The sequence below is a fragment of the Anthonomus grandis genome, chromosome 3 (genome assembly GCF_022605725.1).
Source record: "Anthonomus grandis grandis chromosome 3, icAntGran1.3, whole genome shotgun sequence".
NCBI lineage: Eukaryota > Metazoa > Arthropoda > Insecta > Coleoptera > Curculionidae > Anthonomus > Anthonomus grandis.
The window spans coordinates 26,371,399-26,394,374 of record NC_065548.1 but is presented as its reverse complement, the minus strand read 5'-3'; the positions used below and the strand labels follow the sequence as shown (position 1 = coordinate 26,394,374).

Here is a 22,976-nt window from a genome sequence, read left to right as displayed (position 1 = left end):
TATATAAATAATTACTTTCACATCATTATCATTAAAATATTTAACTGCATTAAAAACAGTGTTTTATTGAGGAGAGCAAAAAACAACCCAAAAAACTGGTCGTAGAAAAGCCCACGCCAAAAGAGTTTTTATAAATCAAAAAGTAGAATATTCTCTTTATTATTATCTTCATTTGGTTCAAAGTTAGCTGAAAAATATATCGAAAATATTGCCATTTTTAAGCAGCAATGTCTCAGAAAAAGGTCTTATCTTAAATTGTCTAATTTAAAAGTAGAATATTTCTACAAGTAGCAACAATATTGATTCTTTCAGAATTTTTCTACTCTTTAGGAATGCTTTAGTGTGTATTAATTCAAATGATCAAATTGAAAAAATACAAAGAATTTTGTAAGGATATGAAGAGTTATCAAATCATACAAAGTTATTTTGTGCTTCAAAGACTTCTTCTTGAAATTGTACTAAAGGACACACATAATATATGTGGATAAAGGCCTCGCATCTTTAAGAAATTAATAAAGTATTTGAACGCACTAGGGCTTTTGGTCATAAACCTACTTGATGATATTTTTACTATGAAATAATATGGTTTGCTTTGATGGTATTTCTCACGGTAAATATTATTTTAATTATTCTAATTTAATTCCCTATTTTTATATATAATTTTTATCAGAAGAAATAACTAATTCTTTAGGGTGTCCATTAAAAGAAATTAGGTCATATCTTCTGGATAATGACATATCTATATTTTATTTTTTTACAACACCATTGAATACTGCGTAAATCTATCTTATAATAATAATTAGTTTTTAATTCTTTTTAACCTATGTATGTAGGGTATAAAATATTATATCACCCTTAAAAGTAAATATTTTTATTTTCAAAGAAAATATCGCACATTTCTATAGGTCTTCAAAAGTTTAATGAAAAAGTGGCATAGATTCATAAAAATCGCAAAATTCTATCATTAATACTAAGGAAGCCTTATTTTAGAAATACAGTGCACACAATATGTTGAGATATTTTTCTACAATAACGTTACCGAAATATCTTTCAGAAGTGCACACTCTGTACAATCTCATGATTTGTCTTACGTTCTCAAGAAACCTGTAGGTTACAAAACTATGGTCAAATTTAACAAAACCCTCTGGTTAGGTACAGAAAAAAACGTGTGTCAATAACGAAGACCAGGCGCCTGTAAGGATTGAATTTCACTTTTAATGATTTCCACAGAAGTCTCTCTTTTAGAGGCCACACTGTCTCGTAAATTTTGTTAGTTTAAAGCATCTTAAGACAGTCGGTGTTAAAAAATGGATTAAAAAGACATTTCTTTTATCACATGGGATTTTTAAGACAATGTAAATTGATATACGGACAATATTTAAAACTTTCGAAATTGAAAGACGAAAATAAAAATCGGATGCTCCCAATTTCTCGTTCCCCAGCTTGATTTTAATCGTCCTCTTCATTTGAAGTAAATAGGAGGAGATGAAAGCATAAAGCAGGCCCATTATGTCGAATAATAAGGCCTTAATGGACCTAATGACATATTGTTTCCCTAAAAACGTCTCGTACCGGAAGCTATATAAAACAGTCTAGTTTTAAAAGAAATTTGTTCATTAAAATACAAACATGTAACATAGTATTTTTGGAAGCACAAGTAATTTTATCCAGAAAATTATTTTTCTTTAATATTAACTTATTCCATGTCCTTAATTTCCAATGCCAAACCCATTACACTCCAAATAAAAAAGCAAATGATTTAGGGTTGAAAAAATCCATATTTAGCGAGCATCAGGAGTATATAAGCGATTCACATGATCCATAATATGCTTTGTATTTGCCGACTGGACCGAGTTTGCTTTAATGAAGTATGCTATCCAGTCGAGCCATATTATTAGGCCTGTACAATTCTGTATCGATCTGTACGGCAAACATACAGATGCTCCGAGGCTTTTGAATTGCTGCCTATTATTGGAATAGAATGTACGTATATTGCAAGTGGTATTTAAATTATATTGACAGAAGCAGTGGCAAGATGGTTATGACTATATAGGTTATTGAATACACAGGGTATCCGAGACAAAACAGTCCATTTTGAAAATGTTGAAATACAAATTGCTTAGCCAAAAATGACTAAATATGTCAAATGTAATATTGGGGGAGGACATTTATTAACGAAAATTGCATTTCTCTGACGTCATCTCGTCGCCCTCCCCCCCTGTTCCCGAGATCCCGCATGTTAATTTTTGTTTAATGGGAATAGGATCGAGTGATAACTTGAATCTTGGTAGTTGTATTCTCTATATAGCCCTATTTTTTTATTTTATCAGTTTGTTTTCAATATGAATAAGCGTGGCTGACTTTCTTCAAAAGTTTAAATTTTCCCATCTTGTTGCCTGAACAAATTTTCTTTTTTTTAATTATCCAGTGGTATAATTATCTAATCAAGAAAAAAATATATTTCGAAAATTCAAGTTGAGGTAAGCATCAGCAATAAGAACAGCAGCATGAAGTATTTGTTTAATCTAGTCCTGGTGATATTGACAGTAATGATAACAATGGCTTATACGCTGCAAGAAAGAATTGGGTTGATGGGTCTTTATTATTAACAAAATAGGTCTGCTAGAGCAGCAGCACGTGATTTTAATAATTTTTACATAATTTATGATTACCACATCCAGATAAAAGAGTAAATCATCCTTATGTAATCGATTTGATGAAAAAGAAACTGGTCAAAACAAAACAGAAAAGAATACGTTCAGCAACCAGTGACAAATGAAGTGGTAAAATTGCGGTCATGTTGCAGTGTTCGTGTGATGGAACCTAATAAATCTGCTCGAAAAATTGCTACCGCCTCTAGCGTGTCTAAAAGTACCGTTTTTAAAATTACACAAATATCATGCCTACAAACTCAAACTACTACATGAGCTAAATGAAAATGATTTTGCTCGTCGTGTATAATATTATGAGTACTTTAGTGATAGTTTAAATCGTGAGAGAAATTTGCTGTACAATATCTATTTCTCGGTCGAATGCTTCTTTTATTTACATGGTGAATTTAATAGACACAACTGTCAATACTGGAGCGATATTAATTCTCATTTATTTAAGTAAACGAGTAACACGTACGCAGCGACCTCAAAAACTTAATATATAGGTTGGTATCCTAGGAGATCATATTGTTACCATTTTTTATCCTCGATCATACCTTTTTTATCAATGCAAATCTTAATGCTGAAAATTACTGGGAATTTCTGCTACTGTTCGTCATTTTTTGAACGACGAACTTCCTGGATGATGGATTGGCCGGAGAAGTAGCGTAGAATGGCCTCATAGATCTCCCGATCTTACCCCTTTGGATTTTTTTTAAGGAGTCATCTAAAAACCAGAGTCTTTGGCACAAAGCCTGAATGAACCGAAATGTTCGCTAATATAGATACTTTTTATTTTGTTCATTTAAAAAAAAAAGTTTGATTTTTTATCCACATTTATTCATATTTTTTGAGAACAAATTGACAAAATAAAAATAGGGCAATGTATGAAATAAAATAACCTTTATGTCAAGGTTTCACTCGATCCCTATTCCCATTTAAAAAAATTGACATTGGCTCTGGGGTTGAGAGGATGGCTTTACAGATGTTCAGCCGCTTTTGGCTAAACAATTGATTTTTCCAGATTTTTAGGGTGGACTGTTTTCTCGGACATCCTGTATATATAAAACATATCACAAGTTTAAAATTTATTCACAAGTAAATGAATTCTTAAATATCTTCATATTATTATTACCAAATAAGGAATAATTTAATTACCTTAAGGTTTACTCTTTTATTAAAAACGACACTATTAAGACTTTGTTTAAGTTATAACAGTTTAAACAATGTAATTACAGATTTAGTAAAGTAATTACGTGGGTAAATATGGTAACAAAATTGTTCATAAAAATATCGTTATTTTACGATGAAGATGAAGTTCCAAAATTAAATATATATGAGTAGAAGAAGTCCATTAAATGGCTCGACTGATCACCATTTTTAAGTTTGGTTAATTTAATAGCCCATAAACTATTGAATGAACTGAAATAATTTTTCGTTTTATTCAATTAGGTAGTTCTCTTCCATTCGGCCAGTATGTTCTATTTTTGGAGATATGCTTTGAGCAGCTTACGCTATTATAAAGCTAACTTTAGATTTGCAGACTTTTCTTTTTATTCCTTATTTCACTTTAGATGGCGAATTCAGATATAATAAAGAATTTCTACCTAAATTTTCCGAAAATATTGTTTTTCATATTGTCATATTTTTATATTTTTTACTTTTGCATTATTCATATTTTTTACAACTACATACCAAATATATAGATTTATCATAATTCTTTGTGATACTTTAGACTTAGATAGTAATATAAGAATGAAACTTGAACTTATTTATTCTTTTCTATATCATCAGTTCTTTTATAAATTTCTCAAAATTGTGATTTTTTGTGATAGTTTAATATTTCTATTCAATTTTCCTTATATCTTATTGATTTTTTAACTATTTAGTATTCTGTTTTTATTTGTCTTTAGGGAATAATAGAATTGCCTTTATCCTATGTGCCTTGGCTTATGACTTCCTTATTATGAGTATTTATAGTATATGGCTTATAAAATTATTCGCTACGTGAGACAGTGGATTGTAACCCATATTGCAGGCAGAGAGGAGTGTCAGGACTCCAATGGGCCTACGGGGGGATCATCTGGTATACAGACTGCTCCAGAGTGAAGAACAGAGCAGGTGCAAGGTTCTATGCTGGGACCCCATATACCAGCAGGGCATACTCTCTGGAGAAGTACGCTACTATTTTCCAGGCTAAAGTATTTGCTGTATTAAAATAGGGACAGAAAATAACAAAACATCGCAATGCTGTTGTATCAATCTGTTTGGACAGCAGCGCTGCCCTTAAGGCCATTATGGCCAAAAAAGTTAGCAAATGCGTACTGGAGTGCATAAAGCTTCTGAAAAAACTGGTGAAGGTGGGCTGTAGACTGTAAATATGTAGCTGTTGCCTCAATTAGGTTTGCTGGACAAATGGATACTCCGAAGATGTATGGAACCACTGGCATAAGACAGGTTAAAGCACACATAGATAGGCCCTCTACCTATCTCACCAGACAACTACTTCGCTTAAAAAAACGCAAAACCCGGCTAGGGACAGGTCTTTTAAGCAGACTCTGGCATTTAAGCCGCCATCTCCACACCATAGGTATTGCGAATAACGTAGAATTCCAGTGATGTTCGGAGGGGGATGAAACTGCAGACCACGTTATCGAGGAGTGCCCAGCACTTAGATTCAAATATCTGAGTAACACTTACAGTTTACACATCGATATTAGGTCTTTGAATATTCTCATTGGTTTTTCCAAGACTTTTGACTTCTGGTAACCCTCGGTGGAGCAGGACGGGTCCATTAAGAGATTTAGGTGCATCAGAGACTGTTTGGCTGTTAGTGCCTTACAATTCATCTTTTCATCTTCTCTTTTGAGTATTTAAACTTTATTTCCACTTTTTCCCATCTGTTCTGTTTACGTGATTACTAAAGAAGCAATAGAGTAGCTGGAAACATGCGTATCCAGACCCTCTTTTATCTTTACAGCTAGCGCTTATTCTAAGTACTCTTCCTACTGCTTAAAGAAAAAACTATTGTTTTCAAAACATATCGGGCTTTAAAACACAATATATGTAAGCTCCAAAATCATAATTATAAAAGGCCTTATACGTTTCGTGTAACTTTTTAACACCCTATAATACTTTAAGCATAGAGGCAACGTAAACATTAGCCCAAAAATAGCATATTTTAATGCACAAAGCGCGAATCACCCGGCAGTCAGGCCTTAAATCCTAAAAAAAGACTGACGAAGGGTGAAAGCGACCCTCATCTCTTATAGCAGATGAAAACGACACACGCCCGGCCCAGGTGTTTTTCATAATTAAGATATTAACGAGGTTTTTTTAGAAAAAAAATCGTAGTGCAAGTTTGGTTGTGACTAAGATAACATATTGGACCACAACAGTAATAATTAAAAAAACAAATCTTTGATAACTCAGCATTTCAGGATCTTTATTAACTTTATTACATTTTTTATAAACAACATATCGCAAATTTATTGAGCAAATTTTTAATTACATATCTATATTTTGACTGAGTTCATTGTAAGCAGATATTTTTCTAACCTTTTGAAAAAATACTTCATTTCTCTACTGTATTAATTAAAGTGCAAAGAAAGAAATTAAAACTATCATAAAATGAAAAATATGTGAAATATCTTTTTTTGCAAAAGCTTTTGAATGATTATACGATCCAAGATAGCAAGCTGCTTTATTATTTATATTTTTTACGTATACTTTATTATTATTTATAATTATATTGCCTATATTTATTTGGCACTTCGCTTAAGCATGCATTTCTGTCGGATCTACATAACCTATGTTGATTTATCCAAGGCAGTTGACAGGTTAAATCATAAGTTTTTAATATTCTAAAAAGGTCTTTATGGTAAATAATTATTGACATTGGTGGAAAGCTACTTTAGAAATAAAGGTCAAATGTAGTAATAAATTTGTTTTCAGCATCAACAATTAATATGACACCAACAATATATACTATAATATGCAGATCGCTTAAAAGTCTTTAGACTTACAAGTTCCAAATATGACTATTCATTACAGAACTTACTATTTATTACAGAATGATTTTAATTTAAAGTCAAATAAATGCCAAGTTATAGAGGCAGATAACCAGAAATGTCTGAATATTAGATAATTAGAAGTTTATTACATCTATGTTAAGGATATCATTAAGTATGATAACTTATTATGTTTGATTAAGTTATCTACGTTTTTACCTTAAAATAAAGACACTTATTTTTTTTAATGTTACGTTTACATGTATACATCTCAAAATCTATAAAAGTTTATTTCCAAGTAGAGCCATCAGAACTAACCATATCTTAAAGGCTTATCTGACAATTCCAACTTGGTAACACTCATCCTCATATTTAATTTATGACTTTTTTTTTACTGAAAATAAGATCCTTATTTTTCCAAGTCTTAATTTTGGATTTTTTTGGATTTTTTTGGATACTTAACAGAACAAAACTACAATCAAACACGTCAGAACATTGTTCTGTGCTTGCATATCCTTTATGGTAGTGATATAAAGGATTCTCTTGTTAAAACAGGTGAATGAATATTTCATGTTGAAATTGCAATTTTTAAGCATGCATCGTTGCTGCCTTCACCCAAAGCTTAGTTTTATATTTGCAATTTGATTATTTCAGCTATATTGACTTAAACAGTTAAATCATTAAAGAAATAGTTTTTCGTTTAGGTGTATCAGATTAATAATTATTATATTTACTGGTTTTTACATAAAAAATTAAAACCCGGTCAGGTATAGAGCCGATAAAGGCGTAAGTCCTCTTTCACCGCGGTCACGTGCCATCTTGCTTCCTGGAAAGGATGGCAGGAAGTGCCGCGGATGCATATTGATGCCACTTTAGCCATTCAGGTGCTCAATCGGCATTTGGTTAACTTTAAACGGTGCACTAGAAACACTTCACTAGGATAACGATTAACATTTAATGTTGTTCTTGAGATAACGGAACGTTCTACAATAAACTTTTAATGGCTTGGTTTATTTTTTGTTTTTATGGATAATTTTAGCTGCAGTAATACTTTTATCTTAATATAAAACTGGGTTTATGAGAATAACAACCAAAACAATAACTTAATAATTTAAATGATGTTTAATCTTGCCTGCATTTACTTCGAAATATTATCCCTATAACCAAATAACATCCATTAAAATCCAGCTTTAAACTTAATCCCATCACACAAGAGAAAACGCCATTTTCAGCTACGAGATCGGCTTTCTTGTGCGCCTTGAGGAATCCAAAACACCCCATATATCATATTAGCATTTCACATTAAGCTAGGGACTTTTCGGCTATATATTTTTATTATAAGTCATAATTCTTAAGCGGATGATGATACGTGGGCCACGAGCTTTGCTAAATATAGCAACAGATGATATGAATTTCGTGTATCATGAACAAATTCGTGAATTAGTTCGAGTGACAGTGGGATTAAAAGACGCGTGATTCTATGATATGGTTATTATAAAGTTTTTCTCTTAGTCTCTTTTAGTTTCCAACAAGGCAGAAATAATTTAACCGAATGAAAGCTCTTTGAAGGTTACGAGCTTGTATGAGCACCTGCGACTCCTTTTAATTTAAAATAGGTGCCATAAAATTATGGCCATTATTTTCCTGTTTTCTTGGTTTATTTTATGAAACGGCTGGTGTATATTTAAAGTCGTTGCCATTAGGCACATAACAATTACCTACTAAAGTTATTTTCGGAGGTACGAGAGGAAAACAGAAACAAGAAAACCTTAAGGTAATAAAAACGTTCATTAATGCATTGAAAATAAATTTAGTTCAAGTATAATGGACTTTTCGAGCCTATTTATGGATATATTTTTGTTTATCTATTTTGGTATCGTTTAAGTGACGCCAATTTTTTAGCAAGAAACAAGATTTCTTTTGTTTTTTTTTAAATAGATGCTTAAGAGGAAAGGAGAAAAGAATCAAGATGCACATTTGGGAGTTCAAATTCAGTAATTTTACCCATGGTCGGAAGCGCGACTAAGACAATAGACTATTCTTGAACTACATATATGAACTATATATGATTTGATATTGGAGGAGATTAGTATCTATAAAATATCTCTCTTTAGTCTAGATCAGTTATAATACTACAGAATGGATAAAAACAGACAGTTGGCGGTTGTTCAAATCTAAGTTATGTTAATTGTTGGATTAATCTTTTACTAGTGCTCAAATCAGACGATAATATGCAAATAATTAAATATGATTTGCAAACTTGAAATAAAAAGTTTACCTATTTATATAATTAGGTAGTCTCCGATAGTCTATTATTGTATGTATATTTTCTAATTAAAAATAATCTGATATCAAGATTGTATGGAGACAGATAATTAAATGTGTTTGCTTGTGAGGTCTTGACTTAAATTATATTCTTTAATGCTCAATGATGATGATAAAAGATGCACTAACAAATTATTTTGAAAAAATTGAGACATTCGATCTCGGTCTCAAAATGTATTTCAAGGTTTCTTTAAGCAAAATGAACGAATTCTTTTAATTTAAAAGTTTTACTGATGGAAAAATAAACTGGACTATACTTGAACTCAAATGTCATTTAAGCACTCAGGCGCTTGCTCTTTTGATATCTTTATAATTTTAATTGGTTTGATACTTTCATTACAGTGAATAACAATATGTATTTTTGGTCGGTACTATGAGTTTTTTTCATTTCATTTATTTGCGATGACAACTGTATAGGTAACTGTCAGTTTAGACTAAGGTAAGTTCAAGCATTATACAATATAATTGCATCCAGTGAAATGCTTGATAATGATATTTGTTCCCGGCTTCTGCTGTTTTCTATAAAGAAATTATGATTGATAGAAAAATTAAATATATATTTTCTTTGGAACCAAATATGGATTGCCTGCTTTTCAAAATCCTAATCCTAAGAATAAAAATTTTCTTGCATTTTAAAGATGAGTATCGAGATATTTGAAAGAGTAATATTTATTTGCTTTCTGAGTATTTGTCTTATTTCCTGTAGTAAAATAAATACAAATATATTTTAAAAACCTTCAAGTAAAAGGTCAAATTGTATTAAAATCCTAAAACTAAAGTGATCGGTTAATATGAAATAATAATTTTATTTTGAAAACATTTGCTTGCCGGCACCTTTGTACTATTATCATTTCCGATATAAATTATTAATAATAAATTAAGCAAAACAAAACTAATTTAGATTAAATTTCAAAAAAATGAAACCAATTTAAGCATTACATAATTCATATCTACACGCCACTGGACTAATAGCCGGTTATTACCATAAAGCTACGATAAGTTTCAAAAGAAAACCCTCCTTTATATTATTCCACAGATAAAATAAATGATATTATCATGTCTTTCAGTAGCGGCCGTTTCGTAAACAACTACTAAGTACAAGTTAGTGATTTCAACACGTTAAGATCGACTGACGAGACTTTAAAGCCGTAAAAATGACGCGAAGACAAAGAAAACAGTGTTTTTAGTGTATCGAGTATAAAAAGTGGCTTTTTAAAGGATAAAATAAACTATAGTTAAGTGGCTTTGTGTAATTGGACATGTACAGGAAATATCAATATAAAAGATCACGTTCTTATAGCAATATTCTTGATATAGATGATGACCAACCCCTGTGTTGCATATTAAGGCCAGACAATAAACATTTTCGAAGTATGGATTGTGAGTTACCAAATATTTGATGGTTTGCAATTTCTTGATTATTCTTGATAAATCGTCTTTTTGCAGCACTTTTATTGCTTGTTTATTACTTTCTCATTATGTCTGACAGACATCCTCTCTAATCTCAAATTAATTAAAAGACAACTCGCATTTTTATGTGGAGACTAATGCCAAAAATCAATTATTTTTTGTCTCGTTTTATCTGTTTTTTTTTAAGAAACTGTAAGTTAATAAAGTATTATAGTAAGGTCATATAAGGAGTTATTTATGAAAGTGTGAAGTTTTTTGGTTATAGTAGTTAAATTAAACAAACTAAGAATAACGATTTTCTAATATTTAAGTAGAATAGATAATTAGGCAGTAGAATTGTCCAGTTTAATTATCGGTACTGGTCCCTGCGACCTTTTTGACTTATCCGTGGACTAAACGAAGTTAGACTCCACTTTGAAATTCTTATTGAGTCCGGTTTTTTAAATATTTTTATTTAGAACTATTATGTTAATAGTGCTTAAATAAAAAAAATAAGGTAGTTTTTCCATTTCATTAAAACACTTTACTTAAATCTTTACACGTGTTTGTCTAACCATGTTAAATAAATTGAAATGAATCTTACTAATATTCTTACCAAAGATTCTTTTTAACACAGATTTTCTTTTGACTTTTAAGGTACTTACAGTTAAATCTATTAAATTCGGGTAACCGGGATAATTTAAACTTTTATATGTATTATTTCTTTATTTTTAGTTTTTTTATTTTCCTTTAAATACATTTCTAACACCTAGTTGTTATAGTTCTTTTTTTTTAAGTAATCACTTTCATTAAAAAGTTATTAGGGGTCTATTCTCCACAAATGAAATGCTAATCCTAATTTCAGTAGTGTTGCATTTTGGCAAGTGTTCTTGCAATGATCAGACTAGAGAGTGACTTAACACACACATAAATATTAAACAATAACAAATAATTATTATTTGTAATAATAAGTAAAAATTCTATTTTAAAAAAATATGTTCTGATGAAATTTTCTTAGAATAGGCATAAATATGTATATTAAAACAAAATCTCTTTAAAAGCATATAGATAAACGCATGAGTAAAAGAAAATAAAAACAACAACAATGTCTTCTTATCACAATAAGTTATTAACGACGTAATCCGTAATGGCATTATTCACTGCACTGATGATAATGATTTTATAACAAACCATTATTTTAAAATGACAGTCGTGATAATACTGTAGGCTGCTAGTCTATAAATAATTGAAGATCTTAAGATTTCCTAGTACAGTAACATAATTAATATGTTTCTCTTTAAAAAAATTATAAAAATGCAACAAAAAATTCCAAAGTAACTCTTTCTAACGATAGTAGTAACGTCGTATCTTACTTAAATGACACCTTACAACAAAATCAATTAGCACACTAATAGTTTTTTTCAAAAAATTGTTATTTAATATCCTTAATTATCTGAAAATAGTTGTGTTTTTTTCACAAAATTCTTAGTTTCCTTTTAGTTGTACATGAGCTTAAATGGTGTTCAATTGTATTTCAAATTCCATACCAATTTTAAATCAAATATTTTTTTATTACAGGTACTTTACAAAAACAGCCCACCAACATGGATGACATTTTAATTGTATCTAGAAAGAGTAGTGAACCTGCTGGACTCTGGGTGGAATATTTTAATAACTATTTTGAACAGATGGGACTGTCCGTTTCAACAAATAGTAACAGAAAATCTTTCAAGTAAGTAATTAGTTAAACTAGTATTTATTGTCGACAACATTAAATGCACTATTAAATGTTTTTTTAAATAATCGGAAAAAGTCAAATCAGATGATCAAGCTGGCTGACTATAGGTTGTTTTCTATTGCATTTTCTCTGATTTTTAGAAAACCTCTTCTGAGATTTTTAGTCCCAGTGAATTGATATTTGTTTACTATTAATATCTTTGACCTTTGAGCATATGGCTATTACAACGTTGACATTCATTCATCCAATACTTAGGTGCTACTGAGTTGAAAGTTGAACCGTGGCCTTTAACCTATACAGGGTGTTCCCTTTCAAATGGTCAAAAGTGGTACAGTATATACAGGAGCCATAAAAAAGTAGTTTAAGATAGGACATTGTTGGTCGGAAGTGTCTCGTTTCCAAAATAGAGGGTGTTGAAATTTTTCAAAAAAGTCGTTTCTTTCCCTCTGTATTAAAAACGCTTTAAGCGTTTTAAATTTAGGTATTTTTTAGGTTTTAAATGATAGGTGGTGAGACAACTTTTTGAGGAATTGCAGGTAATTTAACTTGTCCAGGGACGGACTTACAGCACATGTTCGCAAAAATGTAAGGGATATATTTTATTGAAAATGAACAAAATAACTCGAATTTTTTTTTTAAGAAAAAAACAGTGGCGTATCTTTTTTTTTATAAAAAAATTAATATACATATGCTGCAAATCCGTCCCTGGACTGGTCAAATCACCTGCAATTTCTCAAAAAGTGCCTCAGCACCTATCATTTAAAACCTAAATATTTAATTCAAATCACTATAAGCGTTTTTAATATAGAGGAAAAAATCGATTTTTTTTTCAATTTCAACACCCTGTATTTTGGAAACGACGCACTTCCGACCAGCAATGTCCTATCTCAAACTAGTTTTTTATAGCTCCTGTATATACTCTAGCATTTTTGACTATTTAAAAGTGGACACATAGTATCCAGATCATTTTATTCTGACATTCAATGTAATAATTACCAACGTTATTATTAGGTAAAATCCAGCAGATTAAAAATGTTATCATATAGCTTTTATAGCAGCGGCATAATCTGACATACATATGATAAATAAATCCAGAAATTAATAGCATCCAATCTTGCTGAAGTGATAGTTAATAAATTATAAAAAATAAGATGTCCGTAATTGTCCGTTCATTATCTGGGTGGATAAATCGTTGATAAAAATTAACTGGGAATTTACTGATAGTCACAACACCCAGTAGTCAGAGCAGCTATTTAATCTCTTTAAGCAAAACAATGTCTAAATCATGCACACGTGTGCTTTTATCTGTGGTACCTTTTGAGGATGTTATTCACCTGAATCAATGTTTATCACTTCATTTTTCATATGCCTTCATTAGACAATCTATTAATACCTTAAAGCAAATGAAAATTACACCCCTAACAATTTTATTTTGCAGGTTGCAAAATGTATATTTGGAGGACTCACTCACACCAAAGGTGGAAGACAAAGCATTTCAAGAAGGTGCCACCGGTGTAAAACTGCAAATCGTAGTATTATGCCCAACATTTTTGGAATTCATCTCTCAGCATCCAGAAGAATCACAAAAACTTACAAAGCTCTTATTACCTGATCGAACTTTGGCTCTGCTGCTGGGAGTGAACGATTCAGATTTTGAAAAGCATAAGAGTGCTCTCCCCACCTATTTTCAGTGGCAAAGGCATTCAGTTGGCCAGGACCAAGACCAGACCTTCACAAAGGAGTTCTTGGGCCATGCTATAGCGATACTCTCCAGGATATGGAAGAAACAGAATTCGGTTATAGGCCAAGACAAGTCTTGTTTTTCTGTTACACCGAAGAAAGTTAGACAGGTAATATTCTAGAAATGTTATTGGAATGTTTTTGTAGATATGGATATTTTTTAGGGTCAAACAAGTGTTTTTGTTTTGCTCACTCACCCTCTTCAAAAAGAAGATATAGTAAAAATATCTGTAGAACGCAATGGTGATCTGCAAGAAATCGAATCTATCAAACGTCGAAATCCTTATATTGTGAAGATTTCTTTACCCGATAATATGACAGATATGACAGCAATAGTGCATATATTAGTGGAGAAAAATGGAAGTATGTTGGGAAGTCGACCTATTAAATGTGAAAGTAAAATGATGGAGTTGGGTCAGATATTGAGAGGCATGATTAATCCAATTGAGTTTATGTGTCAGGTATAGAGATGTTCACTGGTGCAATCAATATGTTATTAATTTTTTTTGGCTTTAGACTGTTGGGTTTAGTCCAGCCGACCGAGAACAGTTGGACAACTGGTTAGTGCAAGAGTTTCAGAAAAACTTGCCGCCACATTTGAATTTGATTGGTAGTCATAGTACACCGTTTGCTGCCAGTGTATCAGTACATAAACACAGTAAGTATTTTGATTTATGACTGGATTTCTTTCGATTATTATTGGGAAATTCCCGTGACTACTGTAAGTGGGAAAAAAAAAATTTGTCTTTAGAAAACCATGTTTTTATAGGCAATGAAGAATACCCAACCCTCCTACACTTCGCTGCGAAATTCGGATTAGAAAAACTCGCCACAGTCCTAATGGATTGTCCAGGTGCCAATATCGCTTTTGAAATTCGAAATTGTCATGACATGACGCCGACGGACATAGCAGACAATAATGGACATTACACACTGTCGAACATGTTAAAAATGAACTTGAACATGAACGAAGTTACTTCTACGTATATTAAGTTAAAGGAAATCATATCGAAGCATTCAAATGAAATGGATCCCAATGGATATATGACCCCTAATGAGATTGTGGAAAACGTTTACAAGATGTGTCCAGCTCCGCGGCCAGTCAATCCAGAAATGACTAGCAGTTATCCCACTAATCGTTCACCTGCAGTAACGCCCTCTAGTGAAGCTAGTTCGCCCTTTTATATGGCCACGGGTCGAAATCGTAAGTCTCATTCATTTATTTTGTAAATAAACTAAAAGAATCGATTAAAAATAAAGTTTTAAGATTGACACTGCTAGTGAGATTAGCTACGAAACATGACTCTACTCTAGTCATAACCTGCATGTACCAAAGCAGTGTTGCCATAAATTGCCTGTTTGAGAATATTCTCATAATGCTTATACAAAGTTTATATATTAAAAAGATGTTGGTAAAAACTTATTTTTCTTCTAGCTCAAGCATTTTCAAGGGAGGATCTTCGTCTAGATGATTTAGTAGCCAAAGCAGATCCCCAAAAGAGAAATGCACGATCTCCGTCTCCGAATGCAAGAACTAAACATGTGATTGAAGATAAGGCTCAACAAGAATTAGCCGAAATTATTAACGATTTTAAGAATAAAGTCCATTCTTTATCCGAGGTAAGTTAATCTGTAACAATTTTCACTTATTATCTGAAAAGCTCAAGCCTTCATGATTCTTAATATCTCATTTCCTACATGACATACGAAGAACTATTATTTTTTTTAGAAACTCCCAATATTAAAAAAAAAATTAATTGGGATCTTTTAATGTATAAATAAACTTTTTTTATTTGAAACATGGTTTTTTATTATTTTTTGTAAAAGTTTTCGTCATAATAAACAGAGATTTCTAGACAAAAAGAGGTATTTTTAACTATCCTCTGTTCTAAAACAGTCCGCAGTGCTAATAGAACAACTATCTCAATAACTAAACAATTATTGATATTATTTTTTTATCCTAATAACGAATAACCACCTTAATCACTGTTACTATTTCAGGTTGAAAAATTAGTAGAAGCATGGACCAAACGAAACGACGTCCAAAAATCATTCAAAGAAAAACAAGAACATCTGAAAGTTCTACGTAGGGAGTATGAGAATGCGCAAAAATTATTAGAGCAAAATCAAAAGTGCAAAAAACGACGTCCTTCAATCGTGGAAAACATCCTCTGGAAAGTATTTTCCAGAAGTAACAGTAAAAGAAACTTAACGCAACAGAAATCCAATGAAGAGTCTACGATGGTTCAATTTATTTCTGGACCACCGTTACAGTTGAACCAAAGCGCCAGGCCTATTAGTAGTCTTAGTACATCTTCTAGTGGATCCAGTGCTAGAATGAGCACAATAAGTGGATGTAGTGTTGGAGATAGCGGAACCCATTCGGATATTGAGGATAGGAAGGTAAATACAATAAAAAACAGAATTAGTAGCAGATTTTTTTTATATAACAGATAAAAAATCAACATTTTTAAAAAAATATTAAAAGTTAATATCACGCTTCTCTAAGTTTCTCTAGTTTCTCTAAATTCTTATATAATGTTGGATTCATATAAGCACATTCTTGCTTTAAAAACCAAGAAGCAGTTTTCTAGAATTTTATTTTTTTTGGACTCATTTTTTTCCTCTTTTAATCGAATTTTGCTATTAATGGAATATTTTAAGCTCATAACATTTACAAAATATTCCTAAGTGACTTTAAACCTCTTTAAATTAAAACCTCTGTTTCCAAATATAGCTCTCACTAATTTATGCAACTTTTATTTTAAAAAACGTCGTTTTTTCTAGTTTTTTAAAAGTTCTGAAAAAAATAAAAAGTTTAATTTAAAAAAAGAAGTAAAATGTATGGTTAAAAATATTTTCCAAAAGCAATATTATTTTATTTTTTTAGGCAAGCCATGAATTATTTTAGGTACTACATAGCTCCTAAAAAAATAGTATTTTATCACTATTTTATTTTTGGTCCTGCAAAATCTAAAATGCCTGTATTAACGCAAAAACGTATAGCGATGTTCGATAAATATATATTTCATTAAACATTCCAGGATTATTCTTTAAAATTCTAGGATATCTCAGAAAAATCATATATAATTGAAATAGACAATTCTAAAAGACCCTGCCTAAATATCCCAAAAAAATTTAAAATTTGAAATAACTTTATCAAAAGCCGATCATGTATAGCAAATTAGTTTCCTTGTTAATAAATTGTCTAATCAGCAGAATTTTAAACAATGTTAATAACTATTGCTCAGTGATTTTTCTTCAGCCAGACAAAAATTTAAAACTTTTCATTCCATAATAAATCAAACCTATTTTGACTTTTTTGCTTTAAATATTATTATATTTAAATAAAAATATATATAAAAATTTTGTAAACATTTTTCAAAATTTCTTAACCGCAGGTTCTCATGAAAATTATATATTCTTAAAAAAATATGCATCACATTACATTATTATTAAGTTCTTATAAATGGATTAACTAATTAATTACAAACATTCTCAGTTCATTTTTAAAACGAAATATTAAAATCCGTTAAAACCTTAACAAAAAATAAAAGAAAATTCATTATGTTTCAGATTAATTTTGGGAACAGTCACTCAGATCAAAACTGTCTTCCGGACTGTAAAGACGAGACACTTAACAAGTCAATATTAGATTGGAACTACACCCCTGTACCCATACCGAAACCAGTAAAGTTTCCCGCTCATTTTGAAACTATCGAGGAAAACAAAGCAACCAGAGCCGATCAGTTTAGTTCCCAACAGTATATTCAATTCCCACCTAATGGGCAACCCGTTGAAGGTGAGAAATAACAAATAATTCTTTTATAAAATTATTTTTTTAATGAATTTATCGATTTTCTAGGATTCACAGACTCAAAAACTGCATTAGATTCACCTTCATCACCACACAATGAATACATGAATATTCCCCTTCCACCCAAGATGAACACAAGTCAACATGATTATATGAACATGAGGCCGCCCACATAATGTATAGTTATATAAGTTTTTGTAGTTAAAATATTTCAAAACTAAAAAAAAGCCTGATAATCATAGTATTTGTTATGTTTTAGTACCAAATTATTTATAAAACAAATTGTTTGTTGGACGTGTGATTGATTTTGTGTTTTGGGCCATATTTAATAAACTCTTATTAATATTTGCTTAATGGTAATAGAAAAATATTATCGAGCATTTATGTTTTTTATGCATTTTTTAAGGGTTATATTGTATTTATATATCGATGTTTTGTGTTTTATATAAGACATATTTATACAGCATTTATGCCCTATTTTATTAATTTTTGATTTATTAAATAATGTGTCTAACGCACGAACATGTTTTTTTTTTAATTATATTATATAGTTTTATATTTTGTACATTTTAATAAAATAAAATAATGTTGTATTATACAGAGTGAGTTTTTTTATGTTGAGTACAGGGATCTCGGAAACTGTGTGTTATTAAAACATTGTGTAAAAGCACGTGTTTTGGTAACGATCTTTACATCTTCAGAGGACGAAGAACCTATTAGAGGCCACGCATACGCTATCATGTATTGTTCAGTTCAGAGATCTATTAGAATCTTTGATGTGCCGCGAATAGTACGTGTGCCGGTGTTGCTTGTATTGTTATATGACATGCATGTTTAAATTGCAAAATTTTATGTGGAAAGAGTCATAAAGTAATATTCTAAGCGATATTTAATCATTCCATTAAATAAATAAATGTTTTAAGCATTTTTTAAAGAATTTATACATTTGATTCGTAAAATTTGACTACATGCGCCCACGTACTATTTTGTTAGACGTCTGACCTCAACAGCCACTCAAGTGTAAAAAGTTGCACAGGTCCGGCCTTAAAATTTATTTGTATTTAAAACTTTATTATTCGAGATTTTTGGGTTTAGTTTTATTAAGTTAGAGATTCAGGATAGTTGATAGCAAGATAATATTTTATTTAACTATAAGATTTAAGTGTGTAAAATCAGTTTAACCAAAAATTTTAATTTAATAAGTTTAGTTTTTAGAGCCATCAGTGAGATGTTTATAACAAGTGATGAGAGAATAGGTGGTACGAATTACTTAGGCCCATTTATTCTGTGGATTAAGGCATTAAAGATTTACTTTTTGACAAAAAAGGGTAAAATGTTTTGGTTTGTCTTCAAATTTTATATATTTCCTTTTTTTGGGTATTGAGATTTATTTTTATTTGGTGGTTATTATTAACGGGGATTTAGGCTGCCACATTCAATGTCCTTTATTATTGTTTTTTTTTTAATTAATAGATATTATGATATATTATTATAATAATATACTCATGAAAACCCCCAACTCTATATTTAGTACCAATATCTTTGGATAAAAAGTAATTATGTAGTCAGAAAAATTAAAGTATATTTTTTAAATAAACTTTTGCATTAAAAATCATCTAGCTGTCTATATCTTATGTGTGTAAAAGACACAAGTTTTACTTATAAAAAAACATAATTTGCATCCTGAATGTAATATTTATTAATTTGTTTGCCTCATAATTAGTTATGGTGCATAATAGGAGAGATTAGATGAAAATTAACAAAAATAAATGCTTATACTAAAAACTAAAAATCTTATACAAAATCTTAAAATTACTCTGTCTACTACTCACTCTTACTAGTGTTAATACAATTTTCTAAACTCTGTTTTTCCTTTTTTTCTTTAGCAGTTTCTTCCATTAAGAAAGGAACCAGTTTCTTTGTTGCCGCTATGGATTCCAACTTCATCTCGCACAGCCGCACTGAAGCATTTGGATACTAAAGCAGATTTAAAAAGTGTATACGAGTAGCAGAAATAATTTTTAAATTTAATTAATAACAAATTTACATTTTTTTTTAAATAATTATAACTCAGATGTAAAATAGCCTTTTTTCTTCCAGTGAATTATGAGAGAAGTAGTCTTGCCTCTCTGGGATAGAACAAGTGTGGCAGTAACTGTAAAAAAAAATAATTAAACTGGTTTTATAGTGTCTCTGTAAGAGAAATCATGGACAAAAAACTGTAAAAAAAATTTAAACTTGTTTAATTAATAAAAAAAGGGTTTTCTTACTATGGCAAAAAAGGGACTTTTTCCCAGAGAATGCAGGAAGAAGCAGTCTTTATCAGATTCATCATTATCCCAATTTATAATGAAATGATCCCCTCCATTTAAAATAATCTGATGCAAATTACGATATTCCTCTTCGTATCTTATAATTTTTTCCACAGACTCTCTCCACTCTTCCTCTCCTAAATTCATAACTTCCTCCTTAATCAAATTTATAACTTTTTTAACAAATTTTGGATACCTATCTTTCCTGCGAATTCTCCTTTTTAGTTGTCCCCAAATCAACTCGATAGAATTAAATACACAATAATATGGAAGAAGTCTGAGGACAGTATGACCATACTTTTTAGCTATGTTATCTACTACATACTGGTTTTCCCATGATTTGGTATTTACAACTTCCAATAATTGTTTCTTTGTATAAGATTCATGAAAATAGAGATCATGTTTTAATAAAAATGTCTCAATTTCCAATTTATGTGAAGATGTGTTTGGGATTTTTTCAGAAAGCCTTGAATGCTATGATGCATTATCCATAACAATCACACTGTTTTCCTTTAAATTTGGAATTAACGTTTTCTCAAACCAGGTTTCAAATATATCTGCATGCATGTTTCTATGATAGTCCACATTGCACTCTTCTATTTTTTTGCCATACAATTTCAGTCCATTCACCCAACCTATCTTTCACCCAACCTTCTTTTGAACCACAATGAATAATTATCATCCGAGATCCCCTGTTTGGTGGAACATCTTTTAGGACACATTTGTTAGAACTATCAGTCCAACCCTTTTCTGCCATGTCATGTGTATCATACCAGGTTTCATCTAAATAATATATAGATCTTTCTTCTTCCTCCCAAAATTTTTTAATATTCTCCAAATATTCTAAGCGCCACCTGACAATTCGAGTACTTTCCATTACAGCAGCCCTTTTGTTAACCATCTTAAACTTAAAAGTTTTATCAGGTATGTCCGCAAGGTTGAGACTGCGAAATGTTTGTTTCTTGCCGATAAGGTGTCCTTAACCATCTCTATAGTTAGAACCTCGTTGTTTTTGTATTTAGAATACACAACTTCCCTTAGCAATTTGGCAATATCCATGTCAAGTCTCTTTAATTGTCCCATCTTTCCTTTTTTTTCTGTCTTTAATCCCTTTTTTTACAAAATAGCTTATTGTACTAAATGGAACCCCTGTTAAAAACGCTGTTTTTTTGCAAAGCACTACAATCATTTGTGATCTGAGGATCATTCCTCAGATTGTTATAGACATTTAAACAAATTTGTTTGGCGTCTGTACTTAAACAATTACGTTTTAAAACCCTTTGATTTTCTTCTGTAGCTTTTACTTCCCTGGCTTCTTCCTCTGCTTCCTCAACACTAGAAAATGAACCATCAGAACTATATGAGTCTAAATCACTGATCACTCTTATTATTTTCACCATAAATATTATTGTCTTTTGTGTGCACCCACGGTCTCCATAAGCCGGCACAAACAATGTCCTCTTTATTTGCCAAATTTTCCTGCCTATTTTCCAAGATCAAAACATTTTAAGGTCTTTAAGTATAATACCAAAACAAATCCACAAACATAAATAAAAAAAACACACTTCCTTACAATAAAAACTGCAAAAAATTTAGACGAATACAGGCTAGTTAATAATTCTAAATTCTCCACTTTCATAAACATGTAAAAAGCAAAACCGACAAAAAACATCAAATAATAACCTCACATGACTCCCCTCCCAACTATTAAAGGCGATAGACCCATCCTTAAAGATCTCTTTAAAAACAGGACGAAAGTAATACAAAAACGGCCAAAAATTTATCTGGGTACGGCCCCGTAGTCAGTGGGATAGAGAGAGATACACAATCACTTGCACAACCTAAAGTAGGAATCGCCAGATCGCAGGTGTTTTATCGTTGATAGATCGAGACTAGCTAAGTATTTAAAATGATTTGGAAAATGCTTGGATTTTAGTCCGCGGTCAATTTTTTTATATTATTTTCTTTTTAAAAATGGACATTTTCAAAAGAAAAATAAAAAATAGTGTAAAACATGGGGTTTTACGTATATTTAAATATATTATATATTACGTATATTATACGACATAGACGCACAGACTATTTAGTGCGGTATCTGCGACACATCAGAGATTCTATACTTAGGTTACTGAACAGAGTGGAGATGGAGTGGTCACGTGATCGTTCTGCGCCGGAGATGTGGCCTAGAGCCTCGATAGGGTTCATGACTTGGGGTTTTATTTAATTTTATTATTAGTTTAGCTGCTATTCAAATATTTCAATCTTCGCAATATTGAAAATTTGAGATTGTGTTTATTTTTTTGTTAATTTGTTTGTTAACAAATAATGGCTGACGCGCCACGTACACCCCCATTGTCAGCCCCAAGAAAAGAGTACGAAAAAATTTGACCATTGCTGAAAAGGAAGTGATTATGAACATATAAAACATGTAATAACGAGCATCCAGCATACAACAAAGTGCAAAAAGTCCAGTTTACAGCAGAAACAGCAGGTAATAAATATTTTTAATATACAGTGTGTTCCAGGATGAGCGAATTTATACGTGAAAATGACAAAAAATATTGTGGTTAAAATTTGACCGTAGGCAAAACTTCCAGCAATAATAGGCAAAACTTCCAGCGCTCGGTTCTGATGAACCTGGTCAATTACACCCTAAATGTTTGACCTGGCACGATTACTTAAAAGGATTACCTATCCCTTTTCGGTAAACCCCAATATATTAACATAACTTTGCATAACAAAATACTTAAAAGGGATTATTACATCATTACCTGGCACAACCTCAAAATCAGTTTGGACCCATTTTACAGGCGACCGTATTATATTTTAAAAAAAGCTGCTTACAAAGCAAAGCTGTACGGTAAAATAATTTTAAATAAGTAGGTATAATTCTCCTCGTCTAAATCTGCCAAGGTTGCATCGATGGGCGGGCCTATATTTCGCGCACATCATTTACTCCATCTGTTCGGTAATCCGACTATAATAGATCTCTGA

General features: G+C 31.0%; 1 protein-coding gene across 4 annotated transcripts in view; it reads left to right on the top strand.

Moving 5' to 3' along the window:
* LOC126734365 (uncharacterized) overlaps window positions 1–18,272 on the top strand; it is an 81,511-nt gene extending 63,239 nt beyond the window's left edge. For 2 of the 4 annotated variants that reach the window (XM_050437953.1, XM_050437952.1), the window contains 9 exons: window positions 11,954–12,107; window positions 13,552–13,963; window positions 14,018–14,314; window positions 14,370–14,511; window positions 14,623–15,057; window positions 15,289–15,473; window positions 15,855–16,256; window positions 17,430–17,655; window positions 17,719–18,272. In XM_050437953.1, the coding sequence (XP_050293910.1) occupies window positions 11,954–12,107; window positions 13,552–13,963; window positions 14,018–14,314; window positions 14,370–14,511; window positions 14,623–15,057; window positions 15,289–15,473; window positions 15,855–16,256; window positions 17,430–17,655; window positions 17,719–17,846 (2,381 nt within the window). In that variant the 3' untranslated portion in view covers window positions 17,847–18,272. Of the gene's footprint in view, window positions 1–10,077; window positions 10,367–11,953; window positions 12,108–13,551; window positions 13,964–14,017; window positions 14,315–14,369; window positions 14,512–14,622; window positions 15,058–15,288; window positions 15,474–15,854; window positions 16,257–17,429; window positions 17,656–17,718 lie in introns of those variants that run through there. The other 2 variants (XM_050437956.1, XM_050437955.1) reach the window with 2 other exon arrangements.
* Window positions 18,273–22,976: the final 4,704 nt, after the last annotated feature.